The sequence below is a fragment of the Galeopterus variegatus genome, unplaced genomic scaffold, assembly GCF_000696425.1.
Source record: "Galeopterus variegatus unplaced genomic scaffold, G_variegatus-3.0.2 Scaffold1778, whole genome shotgun sequence".
NCBI classification, from domain to species: Eukaryota; Metazoa; Chordata; class Mammalia; order Dermoptera; family Cynocephalidae; genus Galeopterus; species Galeopterus variegatus.
Window position 1 is genome coordinate 108,997 of NW_007727889.1, and position 22,078 is coordinate 131,074.

The 22,078-nt window shown below is 39.8% G+C and overlaps 1 protein-coding gene and 1 pseudogene across 2 annotated transcripts in view; both read right to left on the reverse strand.

The window, feature by feature from the left end:
* LOC103595471 (WD repeat-containing protein 20) overlaps positions 1–12,710 on the reverse strand; it is a 69,019-nt gene extending 56,309 nt beyond the window's left edge. Inside the window, exon 1 of the mRNA XM_008578889.1 lies at positions 12,675–12,710. Coding sequence (XP_008577111.1) covers positions 12,675–12,710 — 36 coding nt within the window. The remainder of the gene's footprint in view (positions 1–12,674) is intronic.
* A 151-nt stretch (positions 12,711–12,861) lies between these two features.
* On the reverse strand, positions 12,862–13,323 carry LOC103595472 (annotated as a pseudogene). Its single transcript, XR_550947.1, has one exon. The product of XR_550947.1 is annotated as a WD repeat-containing protein 20 pseudogene (transcript).
* Positions 13,324–22,078: the final 8,755 nt, after the last annotated feature.

The following is a 22,078-nucleotide window of genomic DNA, read 5'->3' on the forward strand; positions in this document are numbered from 1 at the left end:
AAAAAAAAAAAAAAAAAAAAAAAAAAAAAAAAAAAAACCAAAACCAATTCCTAGGGCTGGCCCATGGCTCACTTGGGGAGAGTGTTGTGCTGATAACACCAAGGCCATGGGTTCGGATCCCTAATAGGGATGGCCGGTTAGCTCACTTGGGAGAGTGCGGTGCTTATAACACCAAGGCCACAGGTTCGGATCCCTATATAGGGATGGCTGGTTAGCTCACTTGGGAGAGCGTGCTGCTGACACCACCACATCACCCTTACCGATCATCTTTTTAAAAGAAAACAAAAATAAAATAAAATAAAATAAAAACCAATTCCTCATGTTCTAAAACTCGATTATGGTGATAGGCGTACAACTTGTTAAATTTACTAAAAATCATTGAATTGTATAGTTACAACAGACGGCAAGAAGGAACAATAAAATGTCTAGATTGAGTTTTAAGAGGCGGTGAAAGAATTAGAAAAAGCTAGTAAACATGAATGCCTCTCCAACTTTAGTGTGCACATGAATCACTTGGGGATCCTTTTAGAATGCAGTTAAGTCTAGAGTGGGGCCGATACTCTACACTTCCAAAAAGCTCCTGGTGATGATACTAATGATGCTGGTCTGTGACCACACTGTGAGGGTAGAGACATCTTAGACAGCTAGAAGAGCTTTGCTCTAAGAAGTAACTAAGAAATGGCACAGTAGGGGCTGGAGGCAAAGAACCCATAGAGACTGAGTGGGAGGTCAGAAAGGGTCCTTCCTTTTTAAGATGAGGGAAGTAACAACATGTTTGTGGGGAGAAAAATGTTGATGAGGTAGGAGAGAGGGAGGGAAAATACTTATTAAACAAAATAAGAGAGGATTTAGCAGGCAAGTGGGGGAGGTGACCTTAGACAGGAGCAGACAGTTCTTCCTTAACAACAGGAGAGAAGGCAGAGTCCACAGGCCCAGATGCTGGAAGCTGAGGACATGTAAGGATAAGAATTTGCAGAAGTTCTCTTCTGTTTTAATGTTCTCAGCGAAATAAGAAGTAAGGTCATCAACTAAGAACAGGGACAGGGAAGGAGGTTATTGAAGGTTTGAGGACAAAGTTGTAAAACTGTCATCTAGGAGGATGGAGAGTCAATGTGGTGGGATTATCAGCACCATGCAACCCCTTCGGGGTCACAGTCACAAATCTAATAGAAGGCCAGTCAGCACAACTGTGCTATTCTTCAGGGTCATGGTTACAAATCTAAAGGAAGGCCAGTCAGCACAGTTGTGCTATTCTCTAAATACATCCGGTGGTGCAAGTGCAGTGCAGTAGGTAGAAGATTCAATTTAGCCAGGATTAGGACTGAGGGTGTGTGCAAGGGGAGGTTACAATGATTAGCCACTGCGTTAAGACAAGAGTAATGCTAGAGAGATTGACAGGGAGGGAGAGCTAAAATCACTGAGAAATGAAAGGAAGTGATGGGAGTCCCATGAGGGACAGCACTGATACAACTGATAACTTGAGTCATAAAAGAGGATGATATATATACTAATGTACATTACCTCAGAAATAGTACCAAAAGAAAGAAAACAGGTGTTTAAAAAATCTTTTAAAAAATCATACTAAGAATTCTAAAAGAAGCTAGTATATAGCCAACATTTAAATGACCACCACTAAGGAAGATAATTCTACCCTTCCAAGCTTTGCACAAGCTTCAGCCCTTACAGTGCAGCTCATGACTCCCAGCCATCAAATGCCACATCCTTAGGCCTTGGACTTCTGGTTCTCTTGGCCTGGAATCCCTTCCCCCTCTAGCCTATCCACCATCCCAATTCTATTCAAACCAATTCGATTCACCTTGTTAAAGCCTTTTTCAGTTCCCATTGCAATGAGACAAACAAACATTACATTGTAATCACCTATTATCTGAACCAAGTGGAAAATAGAGTCCATCTTGTAAAGGAGTTTTTGTATAGAGAAGAACTATAGAACTACAGAGTCCTCTCTCTAATTAGGGCAAAAGAATGATCAAGAAGGGAAAGAAAAGAAGCAAACGGTATGGCCAGCTTAGAATTCTAGATAGTCGACTACTGACTAAAAAACCACCATAAGTACCACAGAGAGCTCTTCATGGAGCTAAAAGTTTCACTTAACAGGATATGAGAAACAGTCACTCTTTTTAAATTCAATCACACATTGCATACTAAAGAAGGCCAAGATGTATCTAAATTAGAGTGTTTAAACTTTGCTATGGACTCCTCACAATAATGTAATCTTAAATACATAAGATTACAAAAGAAATCTATATTACAGTTATACTGTATTAAAAGACAAAGTTTTAAGTTTCTTTATTACATACTGGATAACAAGATCTAGTGGCAGATCCATTAACTACTGTAATTTCAAAGTTGTGGTAAGTGTAAATGATATCAGTGCCATTCGTGATATGAAAACATCTGCGGTTTTCATCAGTGATGGTCACAGGTTGTTACTACTGTATTTGTTGCCTATATTCATAACTGAAGGACATGTTAAACTTCAGTTAGAAGTTAGTAAAAATAAAATTACAAGATTTTTTTTCCTATCCAGGTTGACATATCCCTAAATCCTATTCAGGTTAAGGAGTCCTAATAACTGAATACTGTCTAAAAGAGCAGATGTCATCTTCACATCTCCTACAAAGGGCTGGATAAGGCTGAGCTCCTGTGTTTGCTTTCCCTTCTCCCCAGTCTCTTCTTCTTTTCAAAACCACCACACTGCTTTCCCAGGAATCTCCCCATAACCTCTCCCTGGTCTCCAAGGGTGCTGGATTTTATTTACTCTTACCCACTCCTCCCCTTCTCCTAGCAGGGCTCCAGCTGAAAGAAAACAGCAGTCAGTTAGCAAGTCACAAGTGAGAGACAGCAGAATGAGTCAGTTCAGCCCTCTGGTACATTCTTCCACAACTAAAAGAAATGTTTTACATTTGTATGGTACCTTGTCATTTTTTAAAGAGCTTTTACATAATCATCTCATTTAATCCTAAAATTCAGTGAAGTAGGCAGGACAGATATTCTCACCACTATCTACAAAAAAGAAACCTGAGGCTCTGAGAAATTAAGGGGCTTGCTCAAGGTCACAGAGCACCATACAAAAGGCAAAATATACATTGTTGGAGCAATCTCAACCTCTGAAAGGACTCCGAACATGAGTTAGTCCATTTAAAATTCTTAGAAATACTGGAATGGCATCTTCAGGTTAAAGCAGGGAGTAAGCACCGGACAAAGAGTCGCAAATCTTGGGTATTGAGTTCTAATCTTACCGATTATTATCCATGTCCTCTAATCTATTTCTTCTTCTATAAAGTATGAATATAACAATAATAATTGCTGATGACCTTACCTCCAATAAAGCTCAACCAAGGTGCTCTGCATAAATGCTTTATAAGGGCCGGCCCGGTGGCGCACCGCTACAGTGCGCCACTTGGGAAGCGCAGCGGCGCTCCCGCCGAGGGTTCGGATCCCACATACAGACCAGCCGCTCACTGGCTGAGCGAGGTGTGGGAGCAACACCGAGGGTTGCGATCCCGTTGCTGGTCCCGGTCCGGTACGGGCGCAACACTGAGGGTTGCGATCCGTTGCCGGTCACGAAAAAAGACCAAAAAAGGGGGGAAAAAATAAAAATAAATAAAATAAATGCTTTATAAACTGTGAATGTTTCTCATCAATAATAAAAGACAGTATACAAACAAAAAGACAAAATAGCATACATTCATTCATTCAATAAATATTTCAGTGCCTACAATGTGCCAAGCACTGTTCTAAGTGCTGAACTGCAGATACAATGATGAATAAGACAGAAAAGGCGATGCTCTTATGAAGCTTATATTTAATAAGGAGGGTGGAAGAGACAATAAACACATAAGTAAACATGAAGAATACCAGCGGTATGGTCTGAATGTTTGTGTTCCCCCCAAATTAATATGATGAAACCTAATCATCAATGTGATGATATTTGGAGGTGGGGCCTTTGGGAAGCAATTAGATCATGAGTGTGTAGCCCTCATGAATGGGATTTGTGCCCTTATAAAAGAAGCCCCAGAAAGCTGCCTTGCCCTTCCACTATGTGAGCACACAGTGAAAAGGCACCATCTGTAAACAAGGAAAGGGGCCCTCACCAGACACTGAATCTGCCAGCTCCCTGCTCTTGGACTTCTCAGCCTCCAGTAGTACTATGAGAAATAAATGTCTGTTGTTTATAAATTATCCAGTCTATGGTATTTTGTTATAGCAACCCAAACAGACTAAGACAACTGATAACAAGTATCTGGATTTTTAAAAAGTTGGTGTTACTGAAGGTAGCTTCTGAGAAAGCTACTGTGAACTGACAGTCAAGAGGAACCTCTCTGAGGGGTGACATTTAAATTGTGATATAAACAGCAATGCATAAGACAGGAGATGAGCACTCTGGTAGAGGAAACGGCTAGTATAAAGAGGTTCTAAGGAGGACACAGAATGGACAAGCAAATTCTGGTCCAACAGGGACCAGAGCTTCCATTGAGACTCCTCCTCCTGTTTAGTTGAGCTTGCTGTTAAGTGCTCTTGCTCTAGGGTCAAAGAGAACTATATTCAAACCCCAGGACAACCACTTGATAGTTTGTTAACCTCTGCAAATTATTCAATCTCTATAAATCTCAAGTTTTTCTAAATGGGGATATTTTATAAATGTTGATTTTATAACACTACTTGTGAGGATTAAATGAGATCATGCATGATCACTTAGCACAATGTCCATAATATACACTATTATTAATAATACATATTACCTATTATTATTATGACATGATCTCTTAAACTCCCTCTTCCATACTTCCAACAATGTTCAGCTCATTTCTTTATATCTGAGAGAAAGCAGGAGAGTATCCATGTCACATCTCTTCTTTAAAATATTTCCTCACTACTTTCTAGCCTACAATCTCCCACTCTCTGGAATGACATCAGCATCACTCATTAGACAGGCCCTGCTGCCTTGCAATATTTCATTTTTGACAGAAAATGAGTATAGAAGGCCTACTCAGAGGCCTTGGGTTCAACACCAGGCTCTACCATATTCCCTAAGTAACACATCACAATCTCTCCAGTTGTTTAAAAAAAAAAAAAAAATTCCCCCAAAGGATTGTTTTGAGGAGAAAATGAAAAGGTTGAAAGCTATCAAGGGCTATGTATTTATCCTCTCGCCAACTGGACATAGCATAGTAGGCGATACTCAGTTGTGAATGCTTTTCAGGAACTGGCCTATCATTGCAAGTTTCCTTGTCCATCTCAAACTAGACTGCAGGCACTGTAGACCAGGAGCTATGTCTTATGTGTCTTTGGGTCCACAGGTCCAATAAATGTTAGCTGAGTGAATAAGCCATTTATTATTCCATGGGACTGTGAACTCCTTGATGACATAGATTCTTTCTCAACAACAATGTAGAGCAGGCACTCAGTGAACTTTTACAGAATCAATGTGTGAATATCAAGCCTCCTTGGTTAGATAATAATCCTCCCATGATCAGGGTCCATGTCTCATATTTCTTTGATTTCCCATAGTCTAGTATAATAGTTTTCACCCAAAAACCACTCAAATATTTATTAAGTGAAACATTAAGACAGAGCATCCGAGGCATGGGTCAAAGGAAGTAAAGAGAACAAGCACCTGCACAGGTTTTGCAGTGTCCAAAAAACTAAAAATACCCCAAAAAACACAGTAGAAGAACGAGCTGGATGTGAATCAACTGAAGGAAAAAACAACTTCAAGTCAGAGGAATAATCTACAATGGGGTTAACTGAGAATGTTAAAATATTCCCTCCTACTAAATAATTCTTACTTTTTAATGTAAAAACTTTGTAAGTTCCTTCCTCATGAGTGATTCTTGCTTTTCTTATAAAACCCATAGAATCAAGCATATTTTCCTACTGCTACAAAACAAGATAAAGTGTAACACAGACTGATTTGGCCTGTTTTTAGTATAATATGCCTACTTTTAAAAAATTCATATTACAAAATAGAATTGACAATGCAAAATATTACTCAATATACAAATTACCAATTGGCAAAGCAGGTTGTAAAGTTGAGAAAAATGCTAGAAGGTAAGAACAACTGCCAACTAAAGCTCAGACAGAAATAAAGATAAAGCACTTCTGAAACCAGAAATATAAAGCAACAAGTTTTAAAATTCACGAAAATTTCACTGTGATCTGCTCACAACATTTCAAGGCAAATCATGTATTTGAAACCCAACCCAATATTCTTCTACTAGGCAGAGAAATACTTCTCTACTTCAACTTTACTCCTTAATTCCACTTGATACTTACATTGCTTATGCCACATGTAGAGCACACACCTTTTATTTCATATTACAATCATTGGTACAAAAATACAAACTATTTAAAGATAAGAAATATGTCTTAACACCATCACATCATCCAGAACAGCCAGCATTGCCTTATATATAACAAATCCTCAATAAATCCTTGATGAATGAGGATTTTTTTTTTAAAAAGCAAGACATACCTTGTAACATTTGACATCTATTTTTTTATTAAAACATTGATGCCAGGGCCGGCCCGGTGGCGCACTGCGCTTGTGCGCCGCTTGGGAAGCGCGGCGGCGCTCCCGTCGAGGGTTCGGATCCCACATACAGACCGGTTCCCGCTCACTGGCTGAGCGAGGCGCGGGGGCAACACCGAGGGTTGCGATCCCGTTGCCGGTCCCGGTCCGGTACGGGGGCAACACTGAGGGTTGCAAACCGTTGCCGGACACGGAAAAAGACAAAAAAAATATTACAAAATAGAATTGACAATGCAAAATATTACTCAATATACAAATTACCAATTGGCAAAGCAGGTTGTAAAGTTGAGAAAAATGCTAGAAGGTAAGAACAACTGCCAACTAAAGCTCAGACAGAAATAAAGATAAAGCACTTCTGAAACCAGAAATATAAAGCAACAAGTTTTAAAATTCACGAAAATTTCACTGTGATCTGCTCACAACATTTCAAGGCAAATCATGTATTTGAAACCCAACCCAATATTCTTCTACTAGGCAGAGAAATACTTCTCTACTTCAACTTTACTCCTTAATTCCACTTGATACTTACATTGCTTATGCCACATGTAGAGCACACACCTTTTATTTCATATTACAATCATTGGTACAAAAATACAAGCTATTTAAAGATAAGAAATATGTCTTAACACCATCACATCATCCAGAACAGCCAGCATTGCCTTATATATAACAAATCCTCAATAAATCCTTGATGAATGAGGATTTTTTTTTTAAAAAGCAAGACATACCTTGTAACATTTGACATCTATTTTTTTATTAAAACATTGATGCCAGATGTTCACAGGACAATGTAGCTTGTCAATGATATTCTCAAACAATTTAAAATGTCCTAAAAATTAAAACTGGGAATGCCTACCAATTTGTTATTTTTATTTTTAGTGCCTTCTGAATAAAACAGGACCACATTTCATTTCTGCACAAACTAACGTCACTGAAAAACAAATAAAATTATTCTCTAAGACATCAAATATCAGACTACAAAAATCATCATATTTATTCTTAAAATACCTTAAAAAGTTTCTTTAGCCATGTAGCCAAACCAGTCAGTGACAAAATCCACTACCTAAGTTTTGATTCTTGCTCAAGTTTTCTCTAAAGCACAACACCACTTAAGTCACTAGATTAACTCAATGATATTAAATATACGTGACAAATTTCTTGAGGGCACAGACCTTGTCTACACCCAGCATCTAGAACAGTACCTCATATATGGTAGGCACACTCCATAAATATTTGCTGAAAGAATGACATTTATGACTATCTCATGGGTTTCACGGACATATTCTGGATGCTTCTTACCATTGCTCAAATCCACCCATGTTGTCTTTCAAAATCTCATCACCACCCTCCTCTTGAAGAAAACCCGAGAGAGAGTATGAAAGTATCTCCTGCTTTAAATGTTAAATTAAGATGCTTTCCCCTCAGTATATAAGATTCTAAAGTCAAACTAAATCTTATCAATATTTCAGAAGTCAGTAGATAGCCTTTAATGGAAAGGAAATACAGGTTTCCAGTCATTCAGTAATCCCACATGTGCCCTAGTAAATTTAGTACAAGATTTTTCAAAGTAAATCTGATATAAAAACTTCTAAGCTTCTTTCTAAACTATAAATGGGGAGCCTGGAGGTGTGAAAACTACAAATGGGGAAAAAGGGTGTGAACATGACCTTCTCCGAAGCAGTCCAGTATCTAAAACCAGTCTGTGGAAAAAAACCTTTAAAAGGAATCTAGCTCACCCTCCCACACAAAGCATGAAACCCTCCAACGTCACCAACAGGTGGTCCTGCAGTTTTTGACAGAGACAGAACATCTCCCACTACAGAATGCTCATTCTCTCCCTAGTCACCCCATTATTTCCTCTATTAACTCTGGCTCTAAAAATATTTTAGTTGTTACCAACTGACTCTTCTTCTGGCCCCAACTTCATCTCAGCATGGTGAGTACAAACTTTTTCTAGCATGAAGACCTAGAAATTACAATGTTTTCAACTTGCTTTCCCAAACACCCCACCCCACCCAATTCAAATTAAAGAACAAGCAATGAATACAAGACATAAAGACATCTCCCCAATAGAAAGATAAATTTATTTTCATTAAAAAAAAGAAAAAAAAAGCACAGAATCATATAACCTTTAGAACTGAAAAGGCTTTAGAACTATACATACACTTCCCACCTATCGCAGGAATTGCTGCAATAATATCTCTAGGCAGTACGCTTGTGGCCTGGAATCTTAAGATGGGGGAGGGGAGGTGGGAAACAAGGTTCTTTGGCTTGAATGTTAAGTATTCTGAGTACAGTTTAAAAAAGTTGTTAGTACATGAATATCATAGGTAACATGTTGATAGAAGTAAATCAAAAGTAATCTGTGCTATTTGGTTACTTTCTCTTACCTCATTGTCTCTTGCTACACAATTTCCCAATTTTAAGAAACCTATGTTTGTTACCTGTTAATATTTTTAAAGGCCTTTAAATAGATGAGAGCTACTAAAAAATACCCAAGTTACTTTTGGGCCCAAAACAGAATAGGTTTTTCAGCTTCTAAAGATCTTTTTAAAGTTTGGCATAGATGGACATGGATTTATTTAGTCATTCGCTCAACAAACACACAGTAAGAGCCTAACTCGATGCTGGACACTGCACTGTGAAAACAGTCCCCATTCTAAAGGAGCTTTGTTTAAGGAAGAGACAGACTATCACACAGAGAATTACAAACTGAGAAAAGTGCTAGAAAGGCAAAGTACAGGATGTTATGAGAATATGTAGTAGGGGAAAACTGATCTAGCCTGGGAATTCAAAGAAGGATTTGCTGAGGAAGTGATGGTTAAGCTGAGATTGGAATGGAGGCCATTCACATTTATGTAAAAACAGATCTCCATAAAATTAGAGGATTGGTTTAATAAGCCCAGGTACCTTTGCTGTCTTTATTCTAAAACAACCTCTTTTTAAAAATAGGAAAACAAAGTATACCATAAAGATGTTTGAAAACTAGTAGCTGAAAGTTCTTTGGAGGGAGGCACAGGATTCTTACTCATCTTTGAATACCCCACATCAACTTGCCTAGTATTACTACTATCAGAGCAGTCACACAAATTTTTGTTCAACTGATTAGTGTCAGTATTAAATCAATATTCATACTATCTTTAGTTATGCAAAACAAATTCACAAAAGTACATCTCCTCACACAAAAAACCCATTCTGGACTTCCTTGATTATGAAAAGATGCTTTCATCTACCTCACAGATTGCTATGAAGATTCAACAAGACAATAATATATGGCAAAATACTGGGGTAAATTTTGAAGTGCTTGGAGTACTGGGTATCCTTATGACTCAAAAGCTTGATCAGTCTCTACTGACTAAGACAGTTCTTTAGATTCTGCTGTGCTTTGTTTTCCTACCATGAGAAAAAACTGTAACACCGGTTTGCATCCCCTCTCTAGCCTTGGTTTTCACTGAGCGGGATAAGACTACATAAACGCTAAGGTCCCTTCTAGCCCCAGACTGACATGGAAACATTTTTTAGATATACATGTTAGACTACTTCCTGATCCACTCCATTTCCCCAGGACTCCATGCTTCCTCTCACATAGTTTGTGATTTAAGTCCTTTAAAAGACCTATTTTCCATTCATTTTATATGCAGGCTTAAGTTGAATTTATTTATCCAAATTAGACCTTATAAATGATCTGAATAATTGTAAAACTTTATTTTATATTTTTGTTTTTTGGTGAGTGGCCAGTACAAGGTGAATAACTGTAAAACTTTATACGCTTTGAAGAAAAAAATTTTTTAAAGTCAAAATGGCCAACTGTCAAAAATAGATTAACAATTACTAACCCCTCAAGATAAATTTTGGTTTTCTGATTAAGGACAAATTATTTGTTCTATTTTAAAATCAGAAAATAGAGTCACAAAGTCATTTATATCCAGAAATAACAATAAATAAATACAACCTCACCCATGGAAAACAAAAATTTTTAAATTACAATGGCCAGAAGAGAGTTGAAATGTCATGACACAATGCAAACGTACCTACAATATACTACCACATGAAAATGAAATTTTACCACAAAAAAAAGTTCAAGTGCTCAAATTGTGCAGATAAAGGCAATTTACATATTTCAGATTTGTCTTGTTTAAAATAATTTTTTGCTGTAGTTCTGGAAAGCTTTCCTAGTTTTACCCTTCAGTGAATAGTGTCTCATTTTAAAAGAGAACACAGTTGTAATGATACTTCCAGGCAAGAGACCTGTTTTCACCATGCAAACCAGGACTACCAGATAGAGATAAGGTTTGCCATTGGAACACTTTAGAAATAATAATAACCTTTTGGGCCAGCCCCGTGGCTCACTCAGGAGAGTGCGGCACTGGGAGCGCCAAAGCCACGGGTTCGGATCCTATATAGGGATGGCCGGTGCACTCACTGGCTGGGCGCTGTGCGGATGACACCAAGCCAAGGGTTATGATCCCCCCCCCCAAAAAAAGAAATAATAACCTTTCTAATAAAACTTTTTTAAAAAAGTAATGCCTGCATTAGTAATTGCTAGTGTTAGTCAATTTAGCTTTTAAGTATACTGCATTTTTTATATAAATGAGTTTTAAAAGCTTAAAATTCTAACCTTATTTCCAGAGAAAAAACTGATCCTTTCAATCCTAGTACCAATGTCAAGATGGCAGCTTCCTATTTGACAGTAACTCTTAATGCTTTTTTTTTTTTTTGTCTTTTTCGTGACCGGTAAGGGGATCGCAACCCTTGGTGTGGTGTCGCCCGCACCGCGCTCAGCCAGTGAGTGCACCGGCCATTCCCATATAGGATCCGAACCCGCGGCGGGAGCGTCGCTGTGCTCCCAGCGCCGCACTCTACCGTGTGCGCCACGGGGCCGGCCCCTTAATGCTTATTTTAACTATATTTTACATCTACTGAGTGTTTCAGGGCTTTAAAGTTCATTACACTTATTATATTATTAATTACAACATGTGGACTGCAATATTTCCTTCTTAAAGAGGTGCAAACAGAATAATTTATCTAAGGTCACTCAACAAATCAGTGACAAAGTTGGGAGTAGGACTAAAACATCAATCCCTAGACTACTAACTACTTCACACTTTTCCAATTCCAAAAGAGAAAAAAGTTAAAAAAAAAAAAAAAAAAGTCAAGGGATTTACTTTCGGTAACTTCTAAGAGCATACCCCAAATACAATAGTAGACTTATTAACATAAACACTAATAAAAAAGTGAAAGAAACAATGAATGAAAGAATGAACTTGCTACATTTATATACCACTGTCACTTCCCTACTTCTTGTAACCAAGCAAAAACACTGTACTGGATCCGGATACATTAAATCCTAGGGAATTTTGACGCTTCAATATGTACGATTTATTTTCACACTAAACGAATATGTATAAATTAATCTTTTATCACATTGTCCCATTCCGAGGTGCTGTGGGGATGCATTAAACTCACTCTTTCAAGAGCCAAGACCACAATCTCAAAAGTAAGCAGTTCTCAGTGAGAACATAGTTACATAGCCAATGAAAGAAAAGCTCTAATATATTGCTCCTGTTAAAAATATATTTTAAAAGATGATTACATGCTTCGTAGAATTATTGTTAAGTCACCCGCCAAGAAGGATGGTTCCTTTAAGGTACCTTTTAAGGCATATCCCTCCCTGTTTAGGACACAGTCTGACTTGTTGGACAAGATTAATCTGGGCACGCTCACACAGAAACCCTCTGAACCAGCTTACTTCATTGAAAACATCACTTCAACCTCCCAACTGTAGTACTCAGCCCTTCCCATTCTACAAGGGACAGGATGACGACCCTCTTTAAAAACCTTTCAGGAGAAGATTCCCTCGGTGGAAACAGTGACGGCCCTCCTCCCTAGATGTTTTTGGAGATGGCAAGTGTTAACACCAGAAGGAGCGGCTCCTAGGAAGTGTCAGTGCGGCAGCAGGTGGAGTAGCCCTGCGTGCCGAGCAGGTTCTTTCTGACCTAGTCCCGGTCCTCCGCTTCCCAGCCGCGGTTCCGCCTTACAGACCTTTCCAAGCCGCCTTGGCCGAGACTTCCAACCCTGCCGGGAGGCGAGACAATCAAAGCAGACCAGACGGGCACCCCACCTCTTCCGGGGACTCGCAGGCCCGCTCCCTGGCCATGCAGAGCCTCACAGACCCTGCCGGAGGGGAAGCAGCCGGCTCCCTCTGGGGCCTCCCAGCAGGAACCCCGCACCCCACGGTCCCTTTCCACAGTCCTCACCTCATCGAAACGCCACCGCCACCACCCTGCTCACTCCTGAATCCCCTTTCCTCAGGAGTACCCCAGTGGAGTTACCGGCCCACTCAAAAAGTAAGAGCGACGGCCACCCCATCGGTCACCCTGGTCCCACTTGTCACCGCCCTGCCCCCGGCCTCTGCCCGTGTCGTTGGCGGGCCCCGGCGACGCCTGGGTCGGTACCTTGCGGACCCCCTTGTAGATATAGAAGTAGAGCTCCCGGCCCACATTGAAGCAGAGGCGGTCGCCGTTGCCAGACTGGTCGTTGAGGTTTACGAAGGAGACGCGGACAGGGTTGGATCCCTGCGAGTTGAAGGGCACCCGGTTGGGCCGGCTGTACTCCGAGTGCGGCAGTAGCTTGTACAGACCTTCCCGAGTGGTGAATTGGGTCTTAATCTCGTTCATCTCCTTCCCTCCTCCCTCCGTCGCCATCTTGGAAAGCAGCGTTCATCCTGCCCTAAGTGCCCGGATCACGCCCACCGCGCAGGCGCCGTCCAGGGTGCTCGCTCTGCCCCCGCCCCTTCCTCCTAGTCCCTCCCTCTCGCGAGCCCGCCCCGTGAGGGCGGGCCGAGGGGAAGGGGCGGGCTTGTTTACGGCCCGACTGCGCAGGCGTGCTCACCTGGCGCGCTCCACGCCGCGGGGCGTCCGCGGCTCCTCCCCTGGGCGGCTCCGCTGCGGCCTGGATGGCACTGGGTAGTCATTCCTCCTCCGTCGCCGTCGGGGCGTGGGTAGAGCCAGCGGGGGAGAGCGCGGCGGGGCTAGGGTGGGGATCGCTGAGGTGAACTAGGGGCGGCCTCGTCAGCTGTCCCCGGCCCTGCCGTGAGGCGCCTCAGGACCCTTAGGAAGGGAGAGAGAATGCCGCCTCGACTGCCGCGCGTTCCAAAATACAAAAAAATGTATTTGCAAGTCACATAACTGAGTACCTGTGTATAGTGTGCACTGGGGGTACCGGTACCCTGAGGAGCCCTCGGACCGAGGCACTTCCGCCCGCCCGGAGGGCTGAGGCGCGCCCGCACGACCGTCTGGATGCCCTGGTCCGGGAAGCCCCTCTGCGCCTCCTTGAGTCAGTTTCCCAGCAGGTACCGAAGGACTTGGGTTTTACGCTTCACTATCGGGTATTTTTAGGGCAGGTGAGGATAGAAGTACGTACAGGTACGAGGGCACTTCGAAAGGTTCGTGGAAAGTGAGATTAAAAGATATTGCGAATCTTTCCGTGAACTTTTGAAGACCTCTTGCTTATATAAACACAGCAAACGTATTTGCAAGTCACGTACCTGAATACCTGTGTACAGTGAGCATTGGCTACTTTTAAGGAAAACATGTTGTCTTGGCACTTTTGTTCCTTATCAAAGTTTGTCTTCAGGTGTTTAGAAGAAAGCGGGGGGGGCGGGGAGCTTTGGGAACCAGAGACGGAATCTCTGCAGGATTCACTTCTCTTGCTCAGTAGTTTATTAAGAGCTCTTAATAAAGGTAATTGATTTTTTTTTTTTAAAGACTCAAGTGGAATCTGTGAAATTGTTTACTAGGAGATCCTTAGGAATAGTTGTATGCATATACCATACAAGATCTAGGTATATGAGGAGAGGCACACGTGTTAAGATTAAACAATCACGATTTTGTAACCTGGGTTTTCTGGTATATTGCACTAGAAGGAGAAAGCTTCTAAAGTGGCAGAAACATTCTGATAGAATTTCAGGGGGAGAAACACCATTTGTTACACCAAGAATAAAACTATTCCTCAAAGTTCAAATCATATCTGGAGGCTCCCAAAAGAATTGGAGGGAGGTAAGTTCTAAAGTAGGAGGAGTCTAAATCACAAACAAGATGTATTACAAAGCAAATGGATACCAGTAGAAACTGTCCCAATGATGTAATAATGCATTTGACACTAGCATCCTGTAGCCTTTGTACATGTTGGCAAAAAAAGCACTAGAGTAAAATCGTACTTAATTAATAGATCCCTAAAATATTTAATTTTTGTTACAATTGTTTTGATGTCATCTGCCTTTCCCTAAGAGTCAAATAGAGGGCAGCACTCAAAATACAGAATGTGTTCTGTGGTTACCATGGATTTGTCCCAATCTCTTATAACTGTTATTTTACATCGAAAATGCATATTTATAGTGATTATCTTGAGGGATAGTGACATCCTGAATCATCTAAAAATAAGTCAGTTGTGTTTCCTAGTTATCAAGGGGGGGAAAGTGAAATACTTTTTTGGGGAGAAAAAAACCTCAGCAAGCAAAAGTTAAAACAGTTTTTTATTATTCCTCAGTTAACCACAACACTCTATTTCCCTCTATAACGCAGACATTCTGTTACTGCTTTATCATATATAAATTCAACATTTTTATTATGATCATAATAATAATAGACTAATCACTTTGTCTCATCCATAAGCTTTGAATAATCTCTATTTTTAGTACTTTTCTCTTTTAACTTCCCCCCCACTATCAAAGATCAATAAATAACAACCAAAGTTATATAAATGGGCCTGACCTAAAGTTCATTTCTGATTTTCAGTTTCAAATCAGACGTTTCTAAATGAATTCATGCCTCAAATTCATCAGTCTCTAAACCTTATCAGTTCCCTTTTTGTTTCAAATTTGGATCATTATGATGGTTTTATGAATTATTTCCTTAATGTCACTTTTTCTCTCAACTTTCTTCCTATAAACAACTACCAAGTTAATTTTCTTAAGACGGTGCTTTAGACATTACATTCTCTTGCCCCCAAAATTTCAGTGACTTGCAATATCCACATTATTTAAGCCATATACCAACAATTCTCAACCTTTTCCTTACCTATTGCATAAATCCTCCATTCCAGTCATACTCTTCTGCTGTCACCCTTCGCTATGTCCCTTGCTTGAAAAGATCTTCCCCTTGCTTTATCCTTCATAGCCTGTTCTTTAAGAACTAGTGTAAGTCCCATCTTCACCAAAACTTTCGCAGTCCCTGGGTGATAAAACCATACTTGAAACCAAGGATTCTCAACTCAGATTCCTGGCTGGCTTCAGGGAATGTTTGAACTCCCTGTAATTGTATTCAAAATTTTGTGTAGATGTTTATTATTATCATAAGAGTGTATAGCGTTCTTCAGATTTTTAAAGAGATGTGATCACCTTCTCCCAAAAGTTAAAAATTACCTCTAAACTTCTGAGCTTTCATTTGTCATTTATAATATCCTAAATTTATCAGCATATACTATTTATCTTGTATAGATACTTATCTTTTAATACACATATGCTGCCTTTTAACCAGATTGTATGTACACTCGAGATAGGAGTGGCCTTGTTAAAATTCTTTGTATCCTCAAGCATTTGAGTGCCTATATGTGCCACACTATTCTAGCCTTTGGGATGCATCAGTAAACAAAAATCACTCAGTCATGGAGTTAACATTTTCACAGGGAGAAGACAGGATAAACAATGAACACAAATAAGTACATTGTTATAGCGATTGGTGCTAGGAAAAAGAAGTGATTTAAACTGATTTAGGGTAAGGGGGATTGGGAGCGTGTTGTGTAGTTTGCAGTTTCAAATATGGTGGTCAAGATAAGCCTTTTTGAGAAGGTGACATTTCAGCAAAGACTTGAAAGTGTTGCTTTGCATTGCTTCGCCCCCCACGGATTTGTCACCCCACTTCCATTGGGTGACAAAGACGCAAAGGATTACTCAAAGCCGATCTCTTCCGAGCAGTGAGAGGCTCCGAAGTGGTTAATCTCCCACCAGAACCCTCAAGTGAGAGCCATCCCTTCCTTGGGAAATTAATGCCGAATTGGGGTTCTCTTCCTGCATTTATTTTCCAGACCAGGAAGTTACAGGAAGAGAACATAGGTGGGGTTATGTTTAACAATATAGGCTGGTAACTTTCAGTGAAACAAGCCAGATGACATTCCAGCAAAGTAGGCATAAGCAACTGGAGGTTAGAGGAAGATGAGGGAGAAGCAAATTTTGAAAGGAAGATCAGGAGTTCAGTTTTGAGCATATTGAGTGTGCTATATCCATTAGGCATTTAGAGATATATCCAGGAAGCAGTTGGATAATCAAGTCTGGAGAAAGAGCTGAGCTGCCAACATGGGTTCAGCAGTCATAAGCAGATGGGTAGTGTTTAAAGCCTGGATGCCATCACCAAGAGAGTGAGTGTGGATAAAGAGGACCGAGGATGGAACACTGAGACAATCCAAGAGGTTGGGGAGAAGAGGAGTCATATTTGTTGATAGTTTTAAGCTTACCATTTTTTTGTAGTTTAATACTTGTACATATAGAATATTTACTTTAGGCAAAATTTATCATTGTTTTTTAGGTTCAGAGATTAATCCATTAAGATGCTTTAAAACATTTTTTAAACTTTGAGGGAAAAGTTTTTGCTACAGCGATTTTATAAAGAGAGACAGACATAGGTGTTGTGTCTTTAGGAACCACATTTGAAATCTTAACTGACTTACTGTATAAGTGATCCCTCTCTTAGATTTATCTTGTTGGACAAGCTTATTCTATTATTATATTATGACTCAGTACTTCCTTGTAAGACCATTATGGGACTTGAAAACAAATATGGAAAACATTACATAATATACTGTCCTTAATACAGAACTCCTGTTTTGTGCCTCAGATTTGCAGAATGTTAAAACACACACCATTGAGATTCCTAAATTATGATGTTTTTAAATACAAATTGATCTTGTATAAAGCATTATATCTAATCATCATTAAGTGGATGCAATACTTAGTATTTCATATGTATCTTGAAGTGTAAGTGCTTTTTAAAGATCTTTTTTTAAGGTCTTAAAATACAACACATTTAGCAAACACCTATGTGGGCATGATGCGAAGTACTTATATATACTTTTATTTTCATACATAACCTTATAATGTAGGTACCATTATCCCCTTTTTTACAAATGAGAAAACTAAGAATCAGACTAATTAAATGACTTGTTCACTCACTGCCCTATAACTAAGTATTAGGAGAAACAATTTTAATCCAGGTCTCAAAAGAAGGAGGAAGATAATACACTCATTTTTAAATGTGCTCATTTAAAACTAAACTAAAAGGGGGAAAACAGCAATTTAAGTGAAGCAAATGTATTTTTAAAAATTCAGAAGTCTTTTTTTTTTTTTTAAATTCAGAACTAGAAAAGATAACCCAGAGAATGGGAGACAGTATTTGCAAATCATATATCTGATAAGGGATTTCTATCTAGAATTAAAGAACTCTTACAACTCAAAAGACAACCTAATTTTAAAATGGGCAAAGGATTTGAATAGACTCCCCAAAGAAGATATACAAATGGCCAATAAGCACATGAAAAGATGCTCAACATCAATAGCCCTCAGGGAAATGCAAATCAAAACTACAATGAGATATCACTTCATATACACTGGGATGGAAACAATGAAATAGGAAAGACAAATAATAAGAAGTGTTGGTGAGGATGTGGAGAAATTCAGACCCTCATGTACTACTGGTGGGAATGAAAAACTGTACAGCCACTTTGAAAAATAGTTTGGCTATTACTCACAAGTTTAGACCAAGTCACCATATGATCCAGCAATTCCACTCATAGGTATATACACAAGAGAAGTAAAACGTCCACACAGGGCCGAGCCCGTGGCGCACTCGGGAGAGTGCAGCGCTGGGAGTGCAGGAGCACTCCTGCCGCACATTGGGATCCTATATAGGGATGACCGGTTCACTCACAGCGCTCACTGGCTGAGCGCGGTGCGGCCGGTCTCAAAAAGGACAAAAAAAAAAAAAAAGTCCACACAAAAACCTGTACACAAGTGTTCACTTGTACACAGCATTATTTGTAATAGCCAAAAAGTGGAAACAAACTAAATGTTCATCAACTGGTGAATGGATAAACAAAATGTTTTGTATCCACACAATTGAATATTATGCAACCATAATCAAAAGGAATGACATAGAGATGGAAAACGGATAACTGGTTGCCTAGGATGGGGAAGTGATAGGGAAGGAGGAAGCCTGAGTACAGGGTTTCTTTTTGGGGTGATAGTTGCACAATTCTTAATATACTAAAAACAACTGAATTGTAGTCTTTAAGTAGGTGAATTATATGTGTTGTTAAAAAATAAAACAGCAAGGTCAAGAGTTCAGATCCCCATCTCAGACAGCTACCAAAAAAAAAAAAAAAAAAAAAATCAAAACGAGAGCAAATGCTGCAGTGCCCAATCTATTTTTCTAACAGCTACTAAATTATTAACACATAAATTCTGAAAGAAAGTGAGCCAAGATGCCGGGTACCGATCAAGCTTTATTAAAGGGAAAGAATCTGCCAGGCTGTGTTCAAAGTGGAGGGCAGCCTGGGGCTGCCCTTAAAATGGAGGCCAGCACCACGTGTGGGGGGTGAGAGAGCTTATATAGGGTGCCAAGGGCTGGCTGATACAATCAAGGAGGGGCATTATGCTAATGTGGAAGCTATGCGACCAGGGTGGAGAATTGTGCCCTTGTGGAAGCAAAAGGGTTTCTGTTTTGCAGAAGTCATGAGGCTTCTCATAAAGAGAAGGGGGGAGGGGTTTAGTGCTGGAGTGGAAGACAAGGTCGGAGGCTATTTTGTGCTTATTGTGTGCACAATGGCGCTGGTCACGTCAAGATCCATCAAATTCTTGTTAGTTTGTTTGAACTTTTCCTGATAACAGAGCTGTTAGGTATTTCTTTTGGTCCAGGGGTACCACAAAGAAATTACTGAAACACTAAGTGCTCTGAAGAACCAAGAAAGCTTGAAAATCGTCATAAGGCATGAACCTTCCTCACCTCTCACCTTCCACCTCTATACCTGCCTTCTTATTTCTATCTGAACTTACTTTTTTAGGATGACAGGAAGAGGCATCTCTTTTCAAAACTGATTTCTCCACCTTGCTATTTGTGACAAGTCCATCTGGTCTCCTGTAGGACATCCTGTTCCAGCAGTGATTCACCCTTCTCCTGGGCAAACTCCCACACTGCACTGCCTCCACTGCCTCCTCCCATGCAGTAGAAACCTGCTGAGCAAGGAATACTAGCAGCACAGAGAAAACAGTGGTCAGTCTGACTGACAGTTTGGCAATTGTGCTGGTGCTTGTCAATAGAATTGCTCTTTTTCTCCAATCAAAAACAAAACACCACTGCCAATTGCCCGCTTGCTCCAGTCCCAGCCTCAAAAGACCCAGCTGTCTCCTCTCCCCCAAATAAATATAACTCCGCGTGTGCTGTTTTAATTGTCTTAGACTCTAGGGATAAGACTGAAACATGGGTTCCAAACCATAGTAATGAAGGAAAAAATATGAGAAGAAAATAAGAATCAGTTGTCACAAGGCTGTGACATTCTGTCACTCAGACACAGAACCAATTGAATTATTACTTAAACTGAACCCAAATTAGGACATCACTGTTCGTAGATAGAACTTGTGCTAGCTTTGTTTTTTATTGCTAAGCTTTTCCAGTAAGAAGTGAAATGACAGCTCAGCCAAGCAGCCCAATAAGCATTGTGGGTTTTATCTTTAGAGATTATAGAGCAAGGACACTCAAGCTTAATGGCATCAATAACTATTTCTTACTTTTTCTATATGAGAAACTTAAGCAGGAAAGAGAGAAAAGGAGATTGAAAAAAAGAGCTGATAGGCTATAGGTAAAGAAAAAATTAATGCGTTATTTATATATAGTCAGAAGTACTTCTCAGTTACTCTCAGGAGATCCTCATCAACGTTATTGAGCTATTGTGAAGCAGCAAGAAAAGAGTGATTTCTAGCCATAGACTGCTATAAAAAAGTAGCTGGGGGCCTGTGTCAGGAAGTAAGATGCACTTGTTAATTTAAAAATTCATTGTAGGAGTTACTGTTTGGGAAAATAAAAATATAGTTTATGATATTAAAAGTATCTAGTCCAGATTGGTTAGGGAGTGTTCTTTGTAAGATTATCTTGGGAGAATGTTTTTATTATCTACCCAGTTAGGCCCTTGAATTTGAGAGGAGGAAACACTCTTTTTACTGTTTAGAATAAGAATCCCCTGGGACAACCAGTTGCTGACTCAAGTAGAGCATGGCGCTGATAACACTAAGACGAAGTGTTTGGATCCCCATCCTGGCCAGCCACCCCACCAAAGAAAGAATAAATATCTCCTAGTATATTGCTAAGCATGTAGTAAATGCTCAACACATGCTAAATTCAATTTCTTATTTACTTTCTCTTCCATATTCCTCATATTTTTGCCTTTCGTTCCCTTTCTCTTTTTCTGATGTTCTCATTTCCACATGCCCCCTTACTGAGTTATAGTACTTGCAGTTCCTCACACCTGTCATGCAGGTGCTTTCATGTCTTTGCATAAATGAGATTCCTTTTCCTCTCTGTTCGTCAGAGGGGATAGAATGCTGCTCATCCTTGACTGACTAGTGTGCTCTTTGCTGTTTATTTGTCCCTCAGGTTTCAATTTTTATTTTTTTTTAAAGATGACCGGTAAGGGGATCTTAACCCTTGACTTGGTGCTGTCAGCACCATGCTCTCCCAAGTGAGCCACTGGCCAGCCCTCTCAGATTTCAATTTAAAGGAGGCTTTCCCTGCTACCCCAAATCTAAATAATATTACCTTATTTTCTCGTAGCATTATTATTTCCTTTATAGCACTTACCACCATTTCTCATAACATGTACATTATACACACATATTTATATGTTCACTTAAATGATACCCACCTCCCCCAGTAGACTAAGCTTTTTGAGAACAGAGATGCTATCTTTTTTGTTCAGCATTTTGTAGGTAGATTGGGTTCTGACATTCAATAGGTACTCAATACATACTTGCCAAATGAATGACTCGCCTCCTTTGAGAAACATTTTCTTTTTACCTTATGTTAATACTTAACTTTATTGTGACATTTATTACATTGCTGTCTCATCTCACTAGATTGTCAGCTACACATGATTGCAATTCACATGTTTGAAAACATGCTCATTCATGCTTTCTTTTCTCATACCTTGCCCTTAAGGTTAAACTCTGCCTTAGGGTCACATCACTTGTACTTTGAGATAACTCTGTTTCTAGCTTCTTGAGGGGGGTTCAGCCCCATGTTTATTTGATGTATTTGGATTTCAGGTAAATATCTGTTTAGCATGCCCATCGTTCGCTCACTTCCTTAGCCCCCAAACCAACAAAACCAAAACAAAACACTGTTTTGTCTTTGGAGAATAATCTTTGTTTAGGGTCACATTTCAGTTTTAATAGGATACATTTTTAATTTGCTGGAGAGGTTTTAA